General features: G+C 41.1%; 1 protein-coding gene across 13 annotated transcripts in view; it reads right to left on the reverse strand.

Annotated features, from left to right (window-relative positions):
• Nucleotides 1–6,604: 6,604 nt before the first annotated feature.
• The window catches only part of SMAD1 (SMAD family member 1), a 68,406-nt gene continuing 50,904 nt past the window's right edge, over nucleotides 6,605–24,106 (reverse strand). For 12 of the 13 annotated variants that reach the window (XM_072976277.1, XM_072976261.1, XM_072976268.1 and 9 more), the window contains 5 exons: nucleotides 23,067–23,324; nucleotides 20,457–20,573; nucleotides 16,872–17,093; nucleotides 11,160–11,416; nucleotides 6,605–7,971 (listed from right to left, as the gene is read on the reverse strand). In XM_072976277.1, coding sequence (XP_072832378.1) covers nucleotides 7,828–7,971; nucleotides 11,160–11,416; nucleotides 16,872–17,093; nucleotides 20,457–20,573; nucleotides 23,067–23,324 — 998 coding nt within the window. In that variant the 3' untranslated portion in view covers nucleotides 6,605–7,827. The remainder of the gene's footprint in view (nucleotides 7,972–11,159; nucleotides 11,417–16,871; nucleotides 17,094–20,456; nucleotides 20,574–23,066; nucleotides 23,325–24,106) is intronic. The other variant, XM_031692441.2, reaches the window with a different exon arrangement.

The raw sequence follows: 24,106 nt of genomic DNA on the forward strand, positions 1-24,106 counted from the left end.
GTCCCAAGCTTTTAAATATAATACAGCCTTTAAAATATCATGGTACATTTCAATGATGACGGCCTCTCAGTTGCCAACACTGAGCTTCCAGATCTGCTGTAAACGTTCTCCGTTCCAGTGCTTGGAAACTGCAGGCCTGAGGATTCCCTCCAGCACCTTTTTTGGGGACCATTGCCTTAAAAAACACTTAAGAATTATAGAAGTGTAGCGGGGAGGGAATAGCTCAGTGGTAGAGCACATGCTTAGCATGCCCAAGGTCCTGGGTTCAATTCCCAGTACCTCCATTCAAAAATAAATAAATAAACTTAATTACCTCCTCTTCTAAAAAGAAAAAAAGAAGAGTTACAAAAGTATAACTGTTACACAGTCACCAGACTCAAGAAAAATGGACTTTTTCTGTTTGAAAGCTCTTCAACTTACACATTGCTCCCTCTTGGACCCTGGGATGAATCGATGGATCACCCTGAGTCTCTCTGGCTTTCTTTCCCACTTGTCTTCCCTTGCAGAGTCATGTTCTTCTGGATTTCTGAAGCTTTAAGTTTTTTTTTTTTTTTCCTTCCACTACTGTGGCTCTGCTGGTGCCTTGCCCTGATTCCACGGTCACCTTCGCCAGTGTCTCCTGCATCACCCTAGCTGACCCCAATGTCCACGCCGTTAGAGCACATCATTCGTGTTTTACGGCGTGCCTACCGTGCGTTAAGCATTATCTGGTGACACAGTGAGGGACAAAACCTCTTAACTCCGCTCAGCCTACTTCCTGGTTCCTTGATTTTCACTCCTCCAGTAACTTTCACGACTCGACCCCACAGGGCACCCTTCACGAAGGGCCATGGTTCAGGATCTGCTGTTTCAGATGCATTGGTCTCAAATTTCTGGGTGACGCAGTGAGCGCAGGCCGCGGGCGTTCACCCCGAACGTGCTCTCTGGCTGGCTTCTTGTCCCGCGCCACCCAGGTCATCGTTCCAGCGATGGTCACCAGTCCCCTGGAATTTCCCCAGGAGCTCGGGGTCAGTCCTTAACTCTGGGCATTCTACCACATTCCTTTTTTCTAATCCGCCCCCCCCCCCGGAATTCCAGAGCTTCTATGGAACCACGCGGATGGGATCTACTTCAAGGCCACGTCACCCCCCTCAGCTGTGCTGCCGATGCTCTCTCCCCATTGCTCGAACTGACGGCTGGTGGAGTCCTCTCTTCGCAGCAACTGCTTTGACCTCGCCACGCTTCCTCAGCCCGGCCTCCCGCCTTGCCCCGGACGACCTCGCCAAGCAGGCGGACATCCCCCAGAGGCGTGCGCTCTGCTCTGACACAGCCTTCCTCCCATCCGCTCCTCTCTCCAACCACCCTACGCGGTTCTTTCCTTGTCTCCTCCTCACCACTCAGCTCTTCTAGAATCAGTGCTCTCGGCCTCCACTTTTTCAGTGCAGACTCTCTAATCCTTGCGACTTGGCTTCATGTACCCCCTCCCCAAACTCTCTAAGGTTCCCAGAGACCTCCTGAGCCTGAGCACAATCCTTCCGCAGTTACACTTACAAGGCTCCCCCTTCTCAGTCCATACTCTTCACACGGCTTGTTCAGCCCTCCTTCTCGGCACGCTTTCCTTGGCTTCTATGACCTTCCCTACTTTGTTAGCTCTTCTCTGCGCCTCGTGTATACACTTCATTGTAGATTCTCCTGGACCCTGGACTGTCCTAACCATTTCTAGGTTGAGATCTCTAGGAGCTAAAATCGTAGGGAAAAAAAACTCCCATCTAAAAAATTCTTTTAAATGAATTACTGATTTTTATTTATTTTGGGGGTGGGTGGGTAATTAGGTTTATTTATTTATTTAATGGAGGTACTGGAGATTGAACCCAGGACCTTGTGCATGCTAAGTGCACACTCTACCACTGAACTATACCCTGCCCTCTTAAAATCCCATTTTTTTAGTATAACATGGACAAGATCTTTAATGACGTGGCTCGTTTTTTCTTCTCCATTCTTTTCTTTACCATCGCTAATTGCCCCACACTCTAGCTACACTGCATCACTGTCCCTAGACGTGCTGGGCTCTTCCACATTCTGCCCTCTCTGCCTGGCACACGTCCTCCCCTACATATCCTGTGCCCGGATCTCTCCTGGTTGGCTCACTAGACTGAACCTGGAGGCACCATCTCCTCTGAGAAGTCTTCCCTTACTCGTCTGGTCCTGATTATGTCCCCTTCTGTGCTCCTCACGGTCACAGCACGTGTCACTGTTTATTCATGTGTCTGCCTCTCTCAGCACAGGGCAGACTCCTTGAGGGCGGGGCTGAGGATTTGCCCACGTTTATACCCAGCACGGTGGCTGCACAGGGCTGGTGCTGGTAACTGCTTAGCCAGTCGGAGCCAGTCATCATCTCTCTACTAATAAGACCAACCTTTAGACCTGAATTTCCTACAGCCTGCTGAACAGCTCTCTGCCAGATTGTCGTAAAACTTTTTAATTTACTTTTCAAGGGTTAGGATGGGTGACTTCTACCTTCTTCTTTTGGTTTTTCTTGGACTTTTAAAATCTTGAGTGAACAACAATTGTTTGGGTTAAAAGGAAATTATCTATAAAAGTGATCTATCTTTAAAAAGTCAAGATATGTTCATACTGTATTGCTTAAATCACATTTGCTTGCAGGTAACAAAAACCCAAATCAGACTACATGAAGCATAAGAAGGGGTTCTCCATTAAGATTCTGGTGTGTCCCAGGATAGCCACGAACAAAAATGTGGCAGCACTTGGTAAATCCCAGACCCGTGAACCCAGATGCCCTGAGAACCCTGTCTCTCTCCGTCGCCAGCCCAGAGAGCAGAAGAGATGGCAGGAGACATCTCTTAATCCCCAAGGTTTACTATAGCTTCCACCAGGCACAGAGAAACTCTATTCCTTCTTACAGTCCCAGAAGGACAGCTCCCGCCTGGACCACCTGACAGTGGCCAGAAGGGACATCACATTTTACTGTGTGACAAATCCCACAGTCATCCTGTGGGTTGGAGGTGTGTCTTTAGAAATTGGTGGGAAGTTTTATATATGCATATATTATACATATATAAATACATATGTGTATATATACATACACAAATTTGGGAAAAAATGGTTACTTTTTTTCTCATTCCTATCCCCTCCTCTGTCTCTCGGTCTCCAATCACACGTATGTTGGACAAACTGAAATTTCCTCATGGATTACTGAGGCTTAGGTACTTTTTAAAAACACTATTTCATTAAATTACCTTGCTATGCCTGAAAAAATTAAAAAAGAAAAAAAGGAAAGAAATTGGTGGGCAGGTGCTGGAATGTTCCAAACTACAGGCATCTGTCACACACACTTCTAACTCAGGCTGTTGTCTTGCTCCAAGTTTTCTCCAAATATCAAAATGCTTCCATCCCTCCAGGTTCAACCCTAAACACCACTTTCTCTGTAAAAAAAAAAAACCTTTACTGGGTTCCACTTGGCCAAGCCCCAATTTTTTTCCTTTACTCTGACCTCCTCTGTACTTTTTTCATTCTGCCTTATTTTACAGTAATTTTATATGTCTGCAAACTGAAAAGATTAAGAATATAATGGAATTAACTCTGGATTTTTAAGTCAGACCTGAATTGAAACTGATTCCCATACTACCTAGAGCTAGGTGACTTGTGACAGGTTATTCAGCTTCTGAACTAGTTTCCTCATTCATTAAAAAAAAATGACACGAGGAGTCAAGGATGGAGTAGAAACTCACATGTTCTTGTGAGGATGAAGGAGATGTGTGGACACCGGGCACGCAGCCCGTCAGTGGACACTCATGAATCGCTTCTCCCTTTGGGTTTCTCTCACAGGACTGTGAAGTCCTTGCGGTCGGGGCTTCCCACTGTGCTTACTAAATGCTTTAAAGGTAAGTAGGTCTCCATCAAACGTTTGTTGACTTGAACTCTTTTCAATTTGTCTTCTGAGCCAGACCTGGTCAGTAGTATTAATACTCACTGAGAGGTTCTAAGTGCTTTGCCTGTATTGACTTCATCTCCATGGTAACCCGGGAGACAGGCTTTATTGCCTCTATTTTACAGATAAGGAGACAGGTGCATAGAAGTTCAGAAGTCTGCTAGAGGTCAAATACTATGAGGTGGTGAAGTGAGGCAGGGGTGCCAGGGCCCCCCGCTTCTAATCACCCCAGCTAGCGAGTGGCTTCTTAGGGGCGGAAAGTATGTCTTCTATGAAACAGTTCACATTGCTTTTGTTTGTTTGTTTGTTTGTTGAACTAGCTTACGTTTTTTCTAGTAATCACAACAAAGAGTTTTGACTTTTTCATCCCTTTAATTAAAACTTCCAGGAGAACAAACCCAATCAAAAAATGGGCTGAAGACCTAAACAAACATTTCTCCAGTGAAGACACACAAATGGCCAACAGGCACATGAAAAGCCACTCAACATTGCTAATTATAAGAGAAATGCAAATCAAAACTACCATGAGGTATCACTTAATACCGGTCAGAATGGCCATCATTAAAAAGTCCACAAATGATAAATGCTAGAGAGGCTGTGGAGAAAAGGGAACCCTCCTGCACTGCTGGTGGGCACGTAATTTGGTACAGCCACTATGGAGAGCAGTATGGAGGCTCCTTAAAAAATGGAAAACAGACTTACCGTATGATCCAGCAATCTCACTCCTGGACATATGTCCAGAGGAAACTCTTAATTCAAAAAGATACATGCACCCCAGAGTACACAGCAGCACTATTTACAATAGCCAAGACATGGAAACACCTAAATGTCCATTAACAGATGACTGGATAAAGTTGTGGTATATTTATACAATGGAATACTATCCAGCCATAAAAATGAATAAAGTCATGTCATTTGCAGCAACATGAATGGACCTGGAGGTTGTCATACTAAGTGAAGTAAGCCAGAAAGAGAAAAATACTAAAATCACTTATATGTAGAACCTAAAAAAAGGACACAACTTATTTACAAAACAGAGACAGATTCACAGACATAGAAAACAAACTTATGGTTACCAGTGGGAAGGGATAAATTGGGGGTTCAGGATTTGCACATACTAACTACTTTATATAAAAAACAGATAAATAACAAGGTCCTACTGTATAGCACAGGAAACTATATTTAATACCTTGTAATAGCTTATAATGAAAAAGAATATGAAAAGGAATATATGTGTGTGTGTGTGTGTGTGTGTGTGTGTATGACTGAATCACTATGCTGTACATCAGAAATTAACACAACATTGTAAATCAACTATACTTCAATTGAAAAAAAAAAAACCCAAAACTTCCAGGAGACTTAAAAACCTCCTATGGCTGATGACAATGATCCTAAGATTTTACCAAAAATATAAATAATTGCAGTTGAGCATCAAGGGCTGATTTATGCACCACGCTACCAGCTCCTCGGGTCCTGGACCCAGTAGGTTTCAACTTCCTGGACGATCTGGGAGTGCCAACTGGTAGATCTCCAAGCTGGCTGCCAGCAATGCCACACCAATTAACCACTTGCATAACTGTCCCAGTAGGCAGCCCCGGGGAGTCAGGGAAAGCCCAAATTAGCTGTCCACTAGGAATATGGTGAAAAATCCTGACCTGAGCTCTTTATTCTTAAGATAATTTCCAGTTATATTTCATAGTTGAAGCCCAAGAGTCTTAATGATTGATCTCCTTTGAGCAGAGCTCATCGATCACCATCGTGTATCCAGATCACCTGGGCCAGGAATGACTTGGCAGGTAAGGGGGAAAACAGCAACCCCAGCTCGCACAGCAGCTGTGTTTTTCCCAGGTATTCTCTTCTCACACACATTTTTCTTCCAATAGATCTTCCCCTGAACTTTGTGATAAGGACACAACATTATCTCCATTTCACAGATGATGACTTGGAGGTTCACACAAGTGAGAAGGCCTGGGAAAGCTTGTGTGAGTTTGTTATAATGAAAGTCTTCCCTCCAGGGCTTTCTATACGTACATACAGTGTCATGTTTCTGGAGACAGCAAAATGCAGTCAAAATTTCAGCTTGGTCATAGTCAGAGGAATAAATGGGGCTGATAAATACCTCTGGGAAAGAGGTATAAAAATGTACAAGAGAAAGAGTGGCATGTATCTGGCCAGGGAAGAATATGAGTCCCCCCTAATCTGTGTCCTTCGTGGGCAAATTTCTTCTTGGGGGTGGGGTGGGCCGGGAGAGAGGGGACGGGATCATCCCAGACCCACGTAGATGGAGACGCACTGTCTCTCACTTAAGTTTTAGTTCTTGTTCCTCCCCCATCTGAAGTCTAGAAACTGGTACTTTCGGTTGACTAAGTGGTATCCACCAGTGATGGCTTCTGCTGCTGAAATTCCTCATGTAAAAAAGTTTGCATATTTAGATCTGGAATTCCAGATTTTGCAAGTTAGCATTTTCTTAATTTTTCAAGTTCCATATGTCCTTTCTTTTCTGATTTAAAGTGACTCTACTCTTTTCATGTTTCAGTCTCCCTGTCTCTATAATTTAGTTTTTTTTAGTAATTTGGTTTGTCATATTTGGCAAAGGAGATTTGAGAAAAATCTCTCAAAAGAGTAGTTAATTTTTTTTATCCTAAAATCTAGTGTGTGAATAAAGGAAACAACAAATTTTTAATCAAAGTAAGCAATAACGACAGGTTTATTTAAAACTTCCAGTAGAGAAAACCCACTAGTTTTGGAATAAAAGTACTTGATGTACGAGAGCGTTAAGTGAATATAAAAGATTAGCAGAAGAAAAATAAAACCAAGCATAGTACAAAAAAATTTAAAAAGTTTGAAATGGATTTAAACAGGGATGTTCTTTAAATCCTCCAGATATTTAAGAGTTACTAGGTTTGGCAAACAATTCACTTGAAAATTAAAGCCTATATCTGTATTGTAAACTCCATAAAAATTGCTTATTAAATTCAAGCACTCCATACCATTGGTATTGAAACATACAGACAGTCAATTTCAGAATAGCAGGAATTATTCATTTGCTCTCACAGTTACATGAATTAACCAGCTGCATAACTGTTTTTTTGGAGAGGATGGGATAGAAGATGTAAAAAAAAAAAAAGTAGGATAAAATCTCTAAAAAATTGAAACACAGCAAAATTCAGACATCAGTTTGTTTCTTTAAAGCAACAAACTGAATTTTACAGTATATTCTACATTTGTCATTTCCCACTCCCCCCACCCCCTCCAATACTCCTAAATCCACTAGTCTAATCAATTCCTAACTTCCAAATATTCTGTACATATATATTTAGCAAAGAGCATATGCCTAACATTATTCTGACAGCAGTATGGTCAGCATACAATTTTAGGAAGATTACTATGTATATCATCAAGATTAACCTTTACTTAAAAAACAAACAAACAAAAACCATTACTAAACAAACAGTTTTAAAATATTATGAAAACCCATGAAGAGAAGACTCCACCTGGGCTCTAAACCTGATAAAAACACACGTCAGCAAGACTATTAATGCTAAACTTCTGCCACACGATGACCTTAAAGTGCCAAACACAGAAGAATCTCTTAGGACCATTTTTCCAATAGATGATTTGTCCCTGGCTTGGCCATCTCTCCTTTAACTATATGCAAAGTCCTGCGAAAAGTATGCATTTCAGTTGACTTTACAACAGAACGTTACAATGTAAACTAAACAGGTTCTCGATATCAACAGTATGTTACCAAGCTTTTAAAATTTCTGAATCCAACAGTTGGTCGCAGAGGTCAAGTATGATCAAGGCTCCGTTGTCAGTTCTCGAAGGTGTCTGACTCATCCATCCTTCAAGTACATGCAAGGCTCAATAGTTTTCAAGAGGCAGAAGCCCGAGGCCGTTTAGGACACGGATGAAATAGGATTATGAGGTGAACCCATCTGAGTAAGAACTTTATCCAGCCACTGGAGGGGGCCGTGCAGATGGATCTCGATCCAGCAGGGGGTGCTGGTCACATCCTGGCGGTGGTATTCTGCTCCCCAACCCTAGAAACAACACTGGAGGTCATTTAACTTGCTTAAGTCAGTGGTTAAACTTAGGAAGCAAAAAGAGTTCACATAATCAGACATTCCAATTAAAGACATGGTTCTCTCCACAAAACAACTGCTTTGTGTGCATCGACGCACACACATGACTTGGTAGGCAATTTCACAGCTCCCCAGAGTCCACACGTAGATTCCAGATTAAGAGGTACTGGTCTTGGGGAATGAAAAGTCTAAAATACACTATAAGACTGTCTTAATAAAGATATTTTCTTTCATTTTCCTTGCCCATTATGTTACTGATATTGTAATAGATACTGTTAAATTCTCATTTTATCATCAAGAAAATAAGGAAAAAGGCATGGTAGATGAGCTGACATTCTATTTCCTCCTATTTTGCCACTGAAGCTCATACACATCCAAAAATTAATTAGTAATAACTAACCATTGCCTTGAATCAATAAATTCCGTATTTTTTTTTGAGGGGGAGGTAATTAGGTTTATTTATTTATTGTTGGAGGAGATACTGGGGATTAAACCCAGGACCTTGTGCGTGCTAAGCATGCGCTCTATCACTTGAGCTATACCCTCCCCCCAATAGATTCCATTATTCTTTTGTACAAGAAGGTAGCTTGCCAGACATCCTCAGAATGACTGAAGTAGGACATGGAAGTTGACAGAAGAAAGTCCTTATGCAAAAAAACTAATTTTGCTATTGCAAACATCAAAACCTCACTGGTGTGGTGGACGATGGAAAATGAGGTTCTGATAAATAACTGTTTCACGAGAGATGTCAGAGAAGGTTGGGTACCATTTATCTCTGCTAACTACTTATTTTCAGGAATTTCAAGAAATGTATCTAAATATCAGAACTTTCAGGAGAAAGCTGTGATACATGAACTGCTTATGTATAAACATCCATTCATTTGTACATATTATCAACAACCTGCTAAGTTTAATTAAAAGGTTTGTTTATGTGCACGTTCCCCGCATTAGACAGTAAGTTCTTTGGAGGCGGGAACCAGATCTTACTTATCTTTGATCTCAAATACCTGGCACAGTGATCGGCACAAAGCAGAAACTCCAGAAAAGCTTGTTCAGCTAAAATGACTTTTACATTTTTCAGATATGGGGAGTTTACTGTGCAAATAATTTATCAAATGCATGTTTATATTAAAGTCTCAAATTGATCATCTTTAAAAAATAGTACAAAACTGGCTATTAATATTAGTACAATTTTCTAAATCCTTTCTCTAAGAGATTAAGTATGAGAGGGCAAAGTGTGCAGTCCTTGTGATAATAAAGAACACTGCTGTACCATGCACACATCTTTTGTTGCCAACATATAATGAATAGCTGCCCTTCATCATGTCAGCAGGAGTTAAATAAGGACTTATTAAAATAAAAATAAGATGTTTGTTTAACTCTCCAAATTCAACTTTCCAGGTATACCCATCACAGCTTGTGTAACCCTTCATTTCACTACTTATCACTTCATTATTAAACACGGACCAGGCCATAAGCATCTTGAAGCTAGAGACTTGAGGGGCTTTTTCAACTTCATGTTAATTCTTTGGAATAGGGCTAAAAATGTTTGCTGAATGAATGAAACCTAATACATTTTTAATGTGTATTTTGCATTATAAACTTTTTATCAGTGTAAAGGTTGTTTTTACTTGTGTAAAAGTAAATAATTAAAAATATGTAAAAGTAAAATCATTAAAGTAGACTGAGTAATCAATAAGAAATGAGTTTGAGGAGAAAGTCAGTTGAAGCATCAGAGTCATAAATTCTCCTAGAGCGGTCCTTCGATGATAATACACTCTTCAAAGGACCTCAGTAATGATTCCACAGTTTCCAACTGCCCCATTTTAAAGGTAATGAACATGGGGGTCAGGAAGGGATCTCTGGGCCTTAATCACACAGTCAGAACTAGAACCTCAGTCTCCTGGCTCTCAAGAGGTCTTCCTTTCTCCAAATCAGTAAAAACAACAAACAAAACAACACTGGTTAAAAAAAAAAAAAAACCCCAAAAAACCAACACTGGCAAGTCACTGTCCTCATTTTAAAATTCATCTTAGTCAAAATGCTAAGTCAAAAAATAAACAGTGCACGTTAATAACAGATGAGAAAGCTCTTTGAAGTCTCACAGGTACACAGCATACAGGTAAACCTCTTTAAAAGGTTAAAAAAAAAAACCAAAAAACCTCTTTCAACACTAAAAAGGTACCACACTAGACTATATGGATCTGTTAAATCATGTTTCAAGAAAACAAACACTAAGAGAACACACTGAAAATCTGCTACTATGACTCAAATAAGTAGGGAAGAAAGGATACTCAGGGAAAGATATCTTTGCTGTAAAGGATGATTAACAAAATGAAGTTCCAAAATTACCCTCTGTAATAAATGCATCACAGAACGGGTTTAACAACAAGTTTGGTGAGCTCCTGAAGACAGGGCATAAAAGATTGCCTCACCCGAATATATAATTAGTTTTGTTTCTCAGGGTCACAGAGGAGGAAAATTTATCTTTGAGGATTCAGAGACAACTCAGTCAGCCACTAGAATAAGTTACTGACTCATACATTTAATTAGATATTTAAATTTTTTTACATTTCCATGGCATCTCAAAGTTCACAACATGATCTGAGCGTTCAGGCAGGAGCCTTATGAACCCTTGAATTATCAGACCATCACAAGCTTTACTGGAACCACCAAAAAAAAAAACTGACCAGTCAAAAATAAATCCCAGGGTGATGCACTTGTATTTTCACAGAAAAGATCACTTGCTTACGGTTGAAACAAAAGCAACAAGTGTTACTAGCGTAAAAGTACTAAAAACACAGAATGAAAAAAAAAAGAGGGGTGTGAGTTTATCGAGCTGATCTCATAAGACAACCAGGCATTTAAATTATATGTTACATACATAACACGACATTCTAACTAACAGTATTACAGTAGCTAAAATAGTGCCATTTGCATAAAGAAGAGTTAGTAAAGCCTGACATTTAACACAAGCACTCGTACATTCCAGTGATAGTTTCCTAATAGCTGACACCCTTGTTAAAGTTTAAAAATGCCTAGATAATAAGCTGGCTGCTTCTGTGGACACGTATCAAGAGGACACAGATTTACATGTAACGCAGGGGTGCCTTAAACCCTGATGGGAGGACTCAGAGCTCGCTTACCTTCACAAAGCTCATGCGAATAGTACACATCTTTGTGAGCTCGTAGACTGTCTCGAAGCCGTGGTTCACAGACTGCGCCAGTAACTGAGCAAATTCTTGGTTATTAAAAATTTTCAAACTACACCCACTGGGGATCTTGCAAACGGTTGTGGGATGAAATCCGTGGTGGTAGTTGCAGTTCCGACTCTGCACAAAGATGCTGCTGTCGCTGAGGCACTCGGCATATACCTCGCCTCCGACATAATACAGATGAACTCCTGCAGGGAGACAGCGTAGAATTTGGTCATTATCGTTCTTTTACAGCTGAAAAGCATCAGCGTAGCCTCGGAATATACATTTACATGGATTTAAACTTTGGTGGATGAGATAAAGACATGCTCCAAGTCTTGCACAGGTGATAAATCTCAGTCAACTGCAGCAGGTGATACAATGCCTGTATGTGAACATGCACGTCTAGGAGTTTTCTAGGAAATAACACAGCGAGGTCAGTAACGGAGCACGGCAATTTCATTTTGAAAAGCGTTTCATGCCCTACGTGGCCATGGACTGAGAGCATGTTCTCACTTTAAAACCACGGCACGATGAAACTAGATCTGATTATCAGGTCCTACACACACTCATCACATAAGCTCTCTTGCATTTATTTTGTAGCTAAGGTGTTTGAAGATTTTTAGGGTGCGGGGAGGGAGAACTGAGAGAAGCAAAAGAACCAGAAAACCACAGGGGGAGGAAGTACTGCTGAGAGCTGGAAGATGTAAGGTCCAGGGGAAAGAAACCTAGAAAAATAATTCATACTGCGTGGAATCTGATCTTACTGAACTATCTGCTCCAGACTCCTTCCTGTGAGATCAAGAGTGCCAGGAGTGTAGGAAATTGATCTTAACCAGCCTTTAAAAAGAAAAAAAAAAAGAAAGAAAAAGACAGACAGACAGAAAGGGGAAAAGACCATTCTGACAAAGCCCCACAAGATTAGAGGCCACCCAGCAAACAGTCACATCCCATGTGGCTTTCAACGATCAGCTGTGCAGGTAACTCTGGCTCAGTCAATGCTAAGACTGTTATCCCATCCGAAACACTGCGCGTCGGGTTTATACTACACACAATGGCTAAGGCTTCTGTAACAATGGAGTAGCTGGTGGAGCAGAAAGCCCACTTTTCTGTCTGACGTAGAGAAAACAATTTAACAGTGTGTTTGTGTGTGTGTTACTTTTCTCTGATTATAAAAATGAGGAATTTTCATTTTAGAAAATTTAGAAAGCGAAACAAAATGTAAAGAAGAGAAAATATTATCACTCCTGTAGTGACCCAGAGGCAAGAGCTGTTAGGACATGTCTCATTCGGTTCTGAGTATCATTAAACTTCCTCTGCAAACATTTAACACACCTACATGACTGCATAAATCCAACAACTTATTTAAAGGATTCTCCCATTACTGGGCCACCCTGTTGATGCTAATTTTCTGCAATTATAACAATGCCGTGATCAATGTCTCTGCATAATTTTTGATAATATCCTTAGGAGAAATTCCTGGAAGTTAAATTACTTGGATCGAAGGCTCTTGATTCACTTTGCCAAACGACTGTCCGGAGTGCTTGTATCAATTTACACTCTCTCCAGCAGCGGCTGAGTGCCTTTCTCATTTCCCGTGCCAGTGTCGAGTCTGAGTTTAAAACAACAAAATTCCCCTAATTTATAGCTGGAAAACAATACTGTTTTAATTTGCATGTGAGCCTGGAAATGCTCTCCTCTGTTTACTGGCCATCTGGGTTTCTCTTATGGATTTACTGTTCATATTTCTTACCTATTTACCCTATTTACTGGGGTTCTAGTGTTTATTATTTTTTTATGAGCTGCACATATAAGAAAGATAGAAATAATTTATTTCCTATTTGCTTCCCTGTTAGTCTTTTGTCTTTTAATTTTGTTCCTGGTATATATATATTTTTTAACCTTGGGGATGACACTGAAATCTTAAGTAGACAAGTCTGTCATTTTTTTTTTTGTTGCTTTCAATGCTTAGAATATTTCTGCCTCTCTGATCAATGTATTTCCTTCTAGTTTTTTAAATAGCTTGCCCTAAAAAAATTCAGCTCATTAATCCATTTGCATATATGGAATGAATTAGGTCAGGTTTTCAATCCCCCAGCCTCCCCCAAAAGCTAACTTTGTTACTGTAGGACCATTAGAAGACTCTACCAATTATGCTTCATTTACATACGTTAAAATTTTAAATACAGTATACAGTCTGAGTTTAATTTATTCTATTGTTTTGTGGGCACACCAATTTAATTGTGGTTGCATAATCTTTGATTAACCCTCACATCAAGAATTTTTTTCTTTACTATATTCCATTTAAAAAAATTAGCTATTTTCACTTGTTTATCCTTCCAGGTAATATTCACAATACATTTTCCAACTTTCAGAAAATATTACATTGTGATTCTGACATGGATTGTTTTAAACTATGAATTAAATTAGGAAGAATTAATACCCTTAAAATGTTCTCACAATATTAGGCCTTAATCTTAAGGAACACAGATTGCCTGTTTTTTTTAATTCAGATTTTCTTTCTCTCAGTTACATAGTTCTCATATACTGCTGTTTCAGATTATTTCCAAGAACTTTATGTATTCTGATGCTACTGGGGATGTGATTTTCCTCTCCATTATATTTTTTGACGGGTTATTGTCAGATTAAAGAAAACTGACGTGTAATTTCTAAAAATAAGATGCTTTAGCAGTTTCTAGATAAACAATCATATCATTTGAAGAGACACAATGACCATAAGTAATTCTGAAGGACTAAAGGAGGAAGGACACTCACAGACTTCTGGCATGAGTGGAAATTAATCAAAGCTCTCTAGAAAATAATTTGGCAAAATACATCAAGAGCTTTTGACCTTCTAATTTCACTTCAAGAGTCTATCCCAAGAATATTATCAATTAGTTAATCATATCATCTACATATAATGACAATTTTGGCTCATTTCCGTAATCTGTGATTCTCCATTTGAGTGCACGAGTCACGGCATCTGGAACAATCTTAAATAACAGCATTCCCAGAACACTTACTTTCTTCCTGACTGTTAATAGGAATGTTCCAGAGCACAGGGGCTTTTTACTACTCCGGGGTAGTGGTCAACTTAATGAGAAATACATCCCTTTGTCCCAAATGTATGCCAAACTGGGTTTACATACGGTTTCAGGGGTTTACAGACCAGGGAAAGAGATCTATAGGAGATGAACGTTAAGTTCTAGCATTTCATCATTAAACGTGTAGTTTAGGTTTTTCTTTTTCCTCACTCATACTAAGGAACTATCCATTCCTGTTTAAAGAGGACTTGTTTTTTGTTTTTGCTTTTGTTTCCAGGATTAAATGTTACACTACATCTCCAATGTCTTTTAAGCTTCTATTCAATAACCTTTTTGTTGTTCTTGTTGTTGTTGTTTAGGGGGGAGGTAATTAGGTTTATTTACTTATTTATTTTAATGGCGGTACTGGGGAGTGAACCCTTAATAACCTTTTAATTTGGTCCACTGTTCCAAATTTCATAGCAGGTCATCTAAAAAACTTTCACTCTGGGAATAATTTCAAGTTTATAGAAACAGAACAAGCCACAGAGAAAAACAACAAAGAACACCTGTATACCCATTATCCGGATTCACCCATTGTGACAGTTCACTCAACATCGGCGCCTCCCCCACGACTCTTCCAGACACCCTTGTGTACACACATACACTCACATACGTGGACATATTCTGACACAGGACTGTTTTAGATGGAGAGATATCTATATCTATGTATGTATCTAAATAGAAATATATATATTTATATATATATGATTTCTTCCTGAACCATTTCATCATGACCCTTTACCCCTAAATACTTAAGTGTGTATTTCCTAAGAGAGATGTTCTCTTATAAAACACAGCACAGTCAGCAATGCTAGTGCATGGAGTGCTGACAAAATACTTCTATCTTATCAACCACTCACATTCTGATTTTGGTTCTTCGTAATACTCTTTCCCTGTGTGGTACGGGGTCACATCTGGGGTCAGGTTATTACACGGAGCAGTCACCTCTCTGTAGCCTCTTTTTATTTGGAACATTCTCATACCTTTGTCTTCTGACACTGATATTCTGGAAGAACACAGTTCCTCCTCACCCTTTTAAACAGAACGTTCCTCGTCTAGGGTGTGTGTGAAGTCACCCCGTGGTTAGCGTCAGACTTGCAACCTCCACTGGGATTCTGCAGGTGGTGCTACGTCCTTCTTCGGCCCCACGGCTGGAGGTGTATGGTATCCGTCTGCCTCTTGCTCGGGATGACCATTTCACTCTCCCAGTCACACTGTTGTCCAATTTCTCCACTATATAATGACTGATTGTTATTCTCCCTTGTAAGTAATAGGTAGTCTGTGAGGAGACACTTAAAGACCACGCAAGTACCTGTTCTCCTAAAAACCTCTCTCAGTATTTAGCATCCACTGATGATTCTTGCCTGATGGCTGCAAAATGGGGGCCTTCCAATTTGACCACTCAGTCCACATTCACCAGTCCGCCTGCCTCATCCATTTCTTTATTTCTTATGGTCATGCGTGGCCTTATGAATTAGTATTGTTTTCCAGTAGTTTAAATTCATTACTGTATTTAATCATTTTGGTGCTCAAACCCCCCACAGGTGGCCAGTGGAAGTCCCTCCGAGTTGGCCCCTGTGACATACCTCCCGCACGTGTGCAAGTACTTGTTTACTTTCGGACATAACAAAATGCTTCATGCTCATCCTGTGCCTACCTGTCCTGGCCTTGGAGTCAGTCCTTTCTCCAGAAGCCCTGGTTCCTCTCAGTGGGAAATGGTGGTAAGAGATGATGATCTGAGCACTAGATGTGCTTATTGCTACCGGGTATCTTTGCCTCTTGGCCCTTTCAGCAGACAGATCAGACACTGTATGCATGTACAGACACGTCTCTATGTGTACTCATACACACACACGTGTACAGGAGAACAGAAACATGCATATACACGTACATACACATACTGCTAAAAGCATGGTTTCACGCCGATACCTCCACAGGGTTTATGTGTTACCGTCCTCCACACTCGTGCGTCTCTTAATCCGCAGTGAAAACCCCAGTTCCCAGAACACCCACACAGTTAGTCATTTGCTTAATCTTGTAATACACCTTAAAGTTTCATAACTGTTTCATTCAAATGGCCACTAAATAATCAAGTCTACTAAAAAGCGTTCAGGATTTGTTTGCGGTCACTCTACCTTACCCGGCCCAGGCTGAGAATATATAGGCCAAATACCATATTTATAAGTTATTCTGGATTAGTTTCCTTTTTTTTCTCCAGTGAGTTATGGTACTCATTTGAAATTCATTAGGTTTACTTGTTTTAATTTGCTTTTAGTTTGAGGTTGTAAAGAATTTTTTACCAGCTATTTCATTCTGCAGTAAAACATACGCTAGAACAGTGCCCCTGAGTAGCAAGTCACTATTTCAGCTAATAAGTATCAATTTTCATGAGGAAGCAGACCACAAAAATCGCTGGTTGGGAAATGAAGTCCATCCTGATAATGCAATTGAAAACATATTTACAAACTGGAGCAAGTAGGTATTATCTGCTGTTTGCTACAAGGAATGACAAGGTGAGTCCTGGGGGAACAGGGACCCAACAGATTAACATTCAAGAGAGGTCCAACTGGAAACTCACCTTTCCCGATATGCCGCCTGGTGTTTTCGATGGTGGAGTTCCGGTTCACGTTGGAGAGCAGCCCGAGGCAGAAACGGTTCTTGTTGTTGGAAGGATCAGTGAAACCGTCCACCAGCACGCTGGTGGAGGAGGCATGGAACGCTTCACCCACGCGATTATTGAGCTCATAGTAGACAATAGAGCACCAGTGTTTGGGTTCCTCATAAGCGACGGCTTGAACATCTGTAAGAAAGAGAAGCGTGTAGTCAGCCATGGTGAGGGCCCCGGGCTCTCAAGAACTGAAACTGTGTCGTAAAGCTGGCTCAGGGTCATGGAATGAAGATGGGGAAGAGCAAACTGCTCTCATCGGGTGTGCAGTTTGGGATCTCGAAAGCAGGTACTCCCCACTGAGTGTGACATTCCCCTCTAACTGGAAAATCCTTTTCTCCAACGACTATCAGAGCACCAAGGCGCCAGCTCAGCCAGCACGCTGGCAGCACCTGCTGAACGCTCACAACGCACTGCTTGCTCTGTTATGTGCCAACATGGAAATGACCCCACCGCTGACCCTGGATCGCCATCTAGAGAAATGCAGCAAGTGGCAAGTGAAAAAACCAGTGAGGAGAAAACAACAGACGACAGGAAGTATGCCAAAGGTGCTGGCACAAAAAGGGTAACATGGGACAAGCCTTAGGATGCCGATGCCTTTTCAAAGCAAAGAAAATCAGTTTCCAATTATTAAGAAGTTACTTTACTTCACGTCAGGTTCCAATAACCATCACAGCCACAGCCTTGCTCCGGGTCCTCAAACTCAGGAAGAAATCCTGCCAGCTGGCCATTCTTAAAGAATGAATCATATCTCTCTCATCCAGATTTCATGCTAACTTCCTTATATTTGCTTTAAGTCCTGTAGAGCAGGTGTGTTTTGTCTCTCCATTCCCAGAATGGGCCAACAATGGAAATTACCCAACTTTACTGACAGGATGCAGCTTGTTAAGTCAAATCTCTTAAGACTAACAAATCTCCAAATAGAACAGGCCTCTAAACATTTGCAGCTAAAAGGTTCTAAAGATAAGTTCCTTCTGGAGTAAAACCTCTTATACCACTGCTTTAGAGATTCCAGGAACACAAACCATACATATCCGGGATGCCAATATGTAATGATCTGAGGTTTACGAAGCCTGGAGTGTACAATCGTAAAAAAGAAAAAAAAAGAAAGAAAGAGAAAATCCAGGATGTAAGCATGAACTGTAACTGTTAAGGGAGAATTACCTCTGTGCTCTTAACATCAACTGCCACAAATAGTAAGCTGCACTGTGCTTTAGAATTCGGTAAAAAAAATGATCATTTAAAAAATTCACACATTAGTTTTCTTTACACTTATACAGGTGAGATGAAAACATTACCACCTTCCCTGTTTGCTAAGCATCATCCCAAGTCCATCAGCTGTATTTCAAAGAGCAGATTTTTTTAGTGATTTACAAGTGCCAGATCTTAAAGAAGGCTGCGCCATCATTAACAGAAGGCTTTAATCAGCTATTAGGACTGTTCACAGTACTATTCATCTGGGTCAGAGGCTGGTAATTTTTTTTCTGTAAAAGGCCACAAAGGTCTTGTGGGACATACGGTCTCGACTGCAGCTACTCAGCTGTGCCCTGGCCGTGCTAAAGCAGCTACAGATAATCTGTCATGAATGAACAGAGCTGCGTTCCAATAAAGCTTTATTTACAAAAACAGGCTGAAGTAGCTGGTGGGCTGCAGTCTGCTGACCCCTGCTCCAGGAAAACCTCCAAAATACAACAACAAGGCCAATAGCCCTGACTCATGAAAATATTAACTATAAACTTATTCTGGTGGGCAAAAATTTTTAAGCCTTTTAAAGGAAAAAATTTAAAGCAATTTAAAGGTCTATTTCCTGAAATCAGACATTTTAGGCCTAACGACCACGGCTGCAGGTCCACATGCTCACAACTGGTTAGCCCATTCTGTCCTGCTAGCCTGTTCCCCAAATGCAAATTCCAAAGATGTGTGAGACAGGAGTTATTTTCTGCAACCAGCATCTTTATCTGTTGGCTCATAATTTCTATGTCGGAGAGAATGTTCTAGAGAATATTCAGGAACCATAAAACACAGAGCCAGTAAAAAAGACATAAAAAATGTTTACAGATTAAAAAGGTATGCATTCCAATTCATTACACTGCACGTCAAAGGAAGGTTCTTTGAGTTCATCATCAACTTTTAAGAACTTAAAAAATACGGGGAGGAGGGTACGGCTCAGTGGTAGAGCACATGCCTAGCATACCTGAGGTCCTGGGTTCCATCCCCAGCACCTCTACTGAAAAGTCAAATAAATAAATAAACCTAATTACCTCCTCCCTGCAAAAAAAAATTAAGTAAAATAAAAATATTTTAAAAATATAACCAACACTGACAGAGTCTGAGGTGCCTCCAGCAAAAAAGTGATAAGAATGATGAGATAAGACATACCTAGTAATCTGATTGCATTTTAACTTCCATTTGTGTTAAAGGAATACAAACTGCATGCTCTATGCCCTAGCTGAGTGCATGGTGAGGCACGTCCCTCCAAGGGACGTTCCTTGGGGACAGTTTCAGCCAACAGTGTGGTCATGACGTCTTACAGTTACTCGGGGATTCTCCCAGCACTTCCTGACCCGAGTTCTCAGCTTCACGAACCTGCTGGACCTGCCCCTGCAGCCAGGGCAGGGTGACGGCCCCCTCACCTCAGGCACTCTCTCAGGGTAACACAGACCCACCTCTACTAGAGGAGACGAGAAGTGAGCGCTTCAGGGTGAGGAGAGGAGGAACACGTGCCTCAATCCCGTCTTACAGCAAGGTTAGCAACAAGCGCAGAGCACGAGAGAAACACATGTGATTAGCTTCCGCTGCAGCCACTCACAGATGAGGGCTGCAGAAGAGACGGGGCTTAGGAGTGCCTCTCTCAACTACAGAAGAACCTTCTGGAAAGCCCTGGTACATGAACTTCTAATTTTGGAAATCACCAGGGAAAACGCTCCTTCAGTTTTGTTAGGTTTGCTGTTTTTCAATAACCCTTGGCCTTCACTTAAAAATATTCTTTTTTTCAAGATTTTTAAAAATTCATTTCTGCTCATTTCTGGCATACAGCACAGTGATTCAGTTATATACGTATGTATTCCTTTCCATATTCTTTTTCACTATAGGCCATTACAAGGTATTGAATATAGTTCCCTGTGCTGTACAGTAGGACCTTGCTGTTTATCCATTTTATATATATAGTTAGTATCTGCAAATTCCAAACTGCCAATTTATCCCTGTCCATCCCCTAAAAATATTCTTTTATCATCAATCCAAACTTGTTAAGCACTGATGCTCTAAACAGATGACTGCACAGTTACACCCAGGTCTTCGCTGGTTACGTCAGTGTGTTTGTTCTCCCTATAAAAGGCTCATCTGAAACCCAAAGAATTCTTTCTGTCCAGCTCCTCTCATTGTGCTTTTACTAAAATAGCGATCTAATAAAGACTAATAAAAATCTATGAGAAAAAGTAATACTTGGACAGATAAACTTTCAGCTCTAAAAAGGGAATCAGCAGCAACTCGTTTTACCTCCTCGGCTGATTTCTGAGGGCAGTGAAGGCGCCAGCATGTTCGTGTCCATGGGCTGAGAGCCATCCTGGCTCATGGGGTCTTCAGGGGGCAGGTAAGCAGGCGGGGGTGTATCTGCTACAAAATTTTGAAAAAAAAGAAACAAAGATTTCTTTATCCTTAGTAAACATATTCTTTTAAAACATACTCTCTTCCGTGCTGAAATTCTTAGAAATTAAACTTGTTTCAACTTCCTCATCAGAAGATGGGATGCTAAAGACACTGGACTTGGTGTACATTTTTGGAAAGTTACTACCATCTCATGATCTTATACAATTGTAGTGGAAATGCAGTGGTAGGAAAGCACTACATGCCAGTTCCAGAACTTGTCTGCCCACCCAGGGTCATGCCATTTACAAACAATCAGAAGGGCATCCAAACGTGCCTTCACACAATCCACTTGGAAAGGACCTCTGCATTTCGTTGTTACCCAGGTAGGTGGAAAACAGTTGAAAGCCACCCAGGACTTAAGAAAATGGGCTTCAGGGTCTCTCGCATTAAATCTATAGGCTCTCAGGGATTTACCAACTAAGACCCGTTACGGCCAACTTCCTGGCTGCAACTGTTAGTTTCCTATGACTTCAAGAAGTCAGAGGACTACCTTCTCCCTGCTCCCTTAAATAGTCACTAGTTTCAAAATCCCTAGTAGCAGCATAATAGGAAATGAATCAGTTTATCACAATTATCTTCTATTTCAGAATTTGCATATGTTTCTTCTGGAGAGCTCACAGCCAGATGCCAAGTAAGAGGCAAATAGTGTGGTTTTTGAAACAAAGAACACTAACACAAGTCCTGAGCTTTCTTAAAAGAAAGGGTATGGCTTTCCCAGGAACCATCCTTTGCGATGGAAAACGAATTCCTCCTGGGCTATGGTGAGCCCATCTAGTACCACGTAGCAGAAACCACAGAGCAGGGAACAAAGTTTCACCTTAAGGAACCACCAATAAGTAGGATGTACTCTAGACCACTCAGGGCAACCATCGCATACAAATAGCTAACACTGTTCTTCCAGAGTTTCTTCACGATTTCCCAGACTGACTACAGCTGAACCACAACCTGCTAACGCCCAGGATCCAGCTGCTGGCCAGGCCTCAGAGCACGAAGTCAGGACTACGGGGACCCGGTCTGGATGCCTTTTCCACCCCTTCTCCAGCTTCTTTTAATTCAGCTTCTTCCCTGCAGCTGTAACACTGCCTCCTCTTTATTTCCAACCAGGAATGAAGACAAAGAGACTCGTCTGAGACCAAACCCAGTAAATTTCTGCAAACAAGCTGGTGAAAAAGTCACGAACACCCCATGGCACCAGCACCACTGGGAGGGACCAGACACCACCGACGATGCTCCACAAGGTCCTCCTCCCTCCCCTTTCGCTTTCTCGTCTCCGTATTCCCTCTGCTTGGCCTGTGCCTTAATCTCCGACAGCCGGGTACACAGTATAATTTCAAGCGATAATCTTCAGTTTTTTCATTCTTGGGCCCACTCAAGGTCTACCACTGCCCCAAAGCCTTCTGAAACAATCTCCTTGCCACCAACCTGTTCATCGGAGCCAATGGGCTCCAGAGGGGGTGGAGTGGCTGGATGGGAAATCACCAGATGATATTAATCGGACTTTTAATCTATCTCCTACCCTCACCTTAAATAGTTTAGGATTGAAAAGCAAAGAAAACAATGCAAAATAAACAGGCTTAACATTTTTAAAAAGCAATAAATGTACAAAAAAAGATGGTAATATCAAGCGTGTACGACTTTTCAATGAGGACACACCAGCTCTGCTGTCGAATTCAAATTTGCTTAAAAACACTTCAAGTGGCCCAATGAACACGGCAACCCACTCATTTTCCTTCTTGAAATGTTAACAGATGTCGAGTGTATTTGCTTAAGAGTACCCTTCGTGAGGTCTACTGGCACGACCTAATCATTTTTTGTTCTGAAGTACTTGCTTATTAACCTATAACTTGAAAAACATGAGGTCCTAATTAATCATTTAATTTGACAAACATTACACCATCAGAGAAGTCTAAAAAATAAAAAGGAAGGATAATGGTGTTTTGTCTTTGCTAAGTTAAATAAGCAGATGGTTTCTAGTGCTTCTGTTGCAATCGCTTTGTTGTTAAAGTATATGTTTCTTGGGATTACATCACCACTCAAACAAATTTAATTAAGTGGTGGGTGGGGTGGGATCCCCCAGGAAATGTCTTTTCTGAGGTTGTGTTTATACAGGGTTTTCTCCTCGCGTGAAAACAGCAAATGCATGCAGCATGCTCTCTCTTTTTTATCAAGAGCAAAGGCTGCTAACAGTTAACTACGCCACTCCCAGGATGCAGCTGTTTCAAAACCTTTCAAAATAAGAAATGAAAACGTATTCAAGCATCTGTGCCGGACAAAGAAAACACAACACTGGCGTACTTGGCCGCGAGGTCTCCTTTCATTCAAAGCCATATCCTGAGTTTAGAGCACAGTGCCCTGGACCAGGGCTGGAAAGCTCGCTCCATGCCAGGTGAGCAGCTTCTCCTCGACACCGGGATGACACAGCTGATCTGACCACAGCGCATCCCCCACATCCCAACCTACCTGGCATCTGAAAGGGGCTTCCTGGGTCTGAGCTGGTCGGAGAGTGAGGGTAGGTGCTGCTGCTGCTTCCAGGAGAGTTTGGGTAACTGCTGTTGGGAGAATGAGGAAACGGGTGGCTGTTGGGTTGCTGGAAGGAATCCGGGAAAGTGGCATTGAGTGGCATGTGAGGCTCGTTTTGTCCTAAGTTACGGAACTGAGCTAGGAGGCTGTGCTGAGGATTGTATTCACTGTGTCTCGGAACCAGTACTGGAGGGAGAACTAGAAAAAGGGAAAGAAAAAAAAAAGAGGGACAAAAATGAGAATGATGCAAATCTTCAATGACATCACAAGAAAGCTGAAACATATCTGCAAGGAACAACAAATTATTTGAACCCCATCATGCCGCCAACTCAAAAGCACAGTTCAAATGAAAAGCCATTTTCCACCCAGGAACAAATGCAGTACAAACCAGTCTCCTTAGAATCACTGATGGCATATGCCTCAGGCCTGCGCCACGGACATGCTGTCCAAGGAAAGCCTGCAAAATGTCTTCTTTCAGGTTGAAAATGTTAAGGTTCCCCATTCTTAATTGTTTTCATTCACTGAAGAGCAAAGCACAACTAAACATATATCACCATTGACAATTCCAGTTTATATCCCTGGCTGATAAGATTTTACATTTAAGAGTCAGTAATATTTATTGAATGATATGAATTATCTATCGTGAATGTTTTAAATGGACACATTAGCTCACTTTAAACCAAAGGAAGTAAATAAAGCTGAGAGGGCAAATACAGTGAGTAGTATAAAATTCAGATGCCAGCAAAGACCGTTAATTAGACAAAATACGACGTTTCGTGGGACAGACTTCCCATGTTGTGTCTTAGTAGTCACATTTTATTTTTTTCTCTGTTGATCTTACTGTATTTACCCACTTCTCAGTAGTCCTGATCACAAACTGATAGAGGAAGAAACAGGTCATGTCATCCACATTTTGCTAACTGAACACTCAAGGTATAATGGCCAAGAAATGTATGCGCAGGAAATAAACAAGTCAAGCC

This window comes from Vicugna pacos, chromosome 2 (genome assembly GCF_048564905.1).
Source record: "Vicugna pacos chromosome 2, VicPac4, whole genome shotgun sequence".
NCBI classification, from domain to species: Eukaryota; Metazoa; Chordata; class Mammalia; order Artiodactyla; family Camelidae; genus Vicugna; species Vicugna pacos.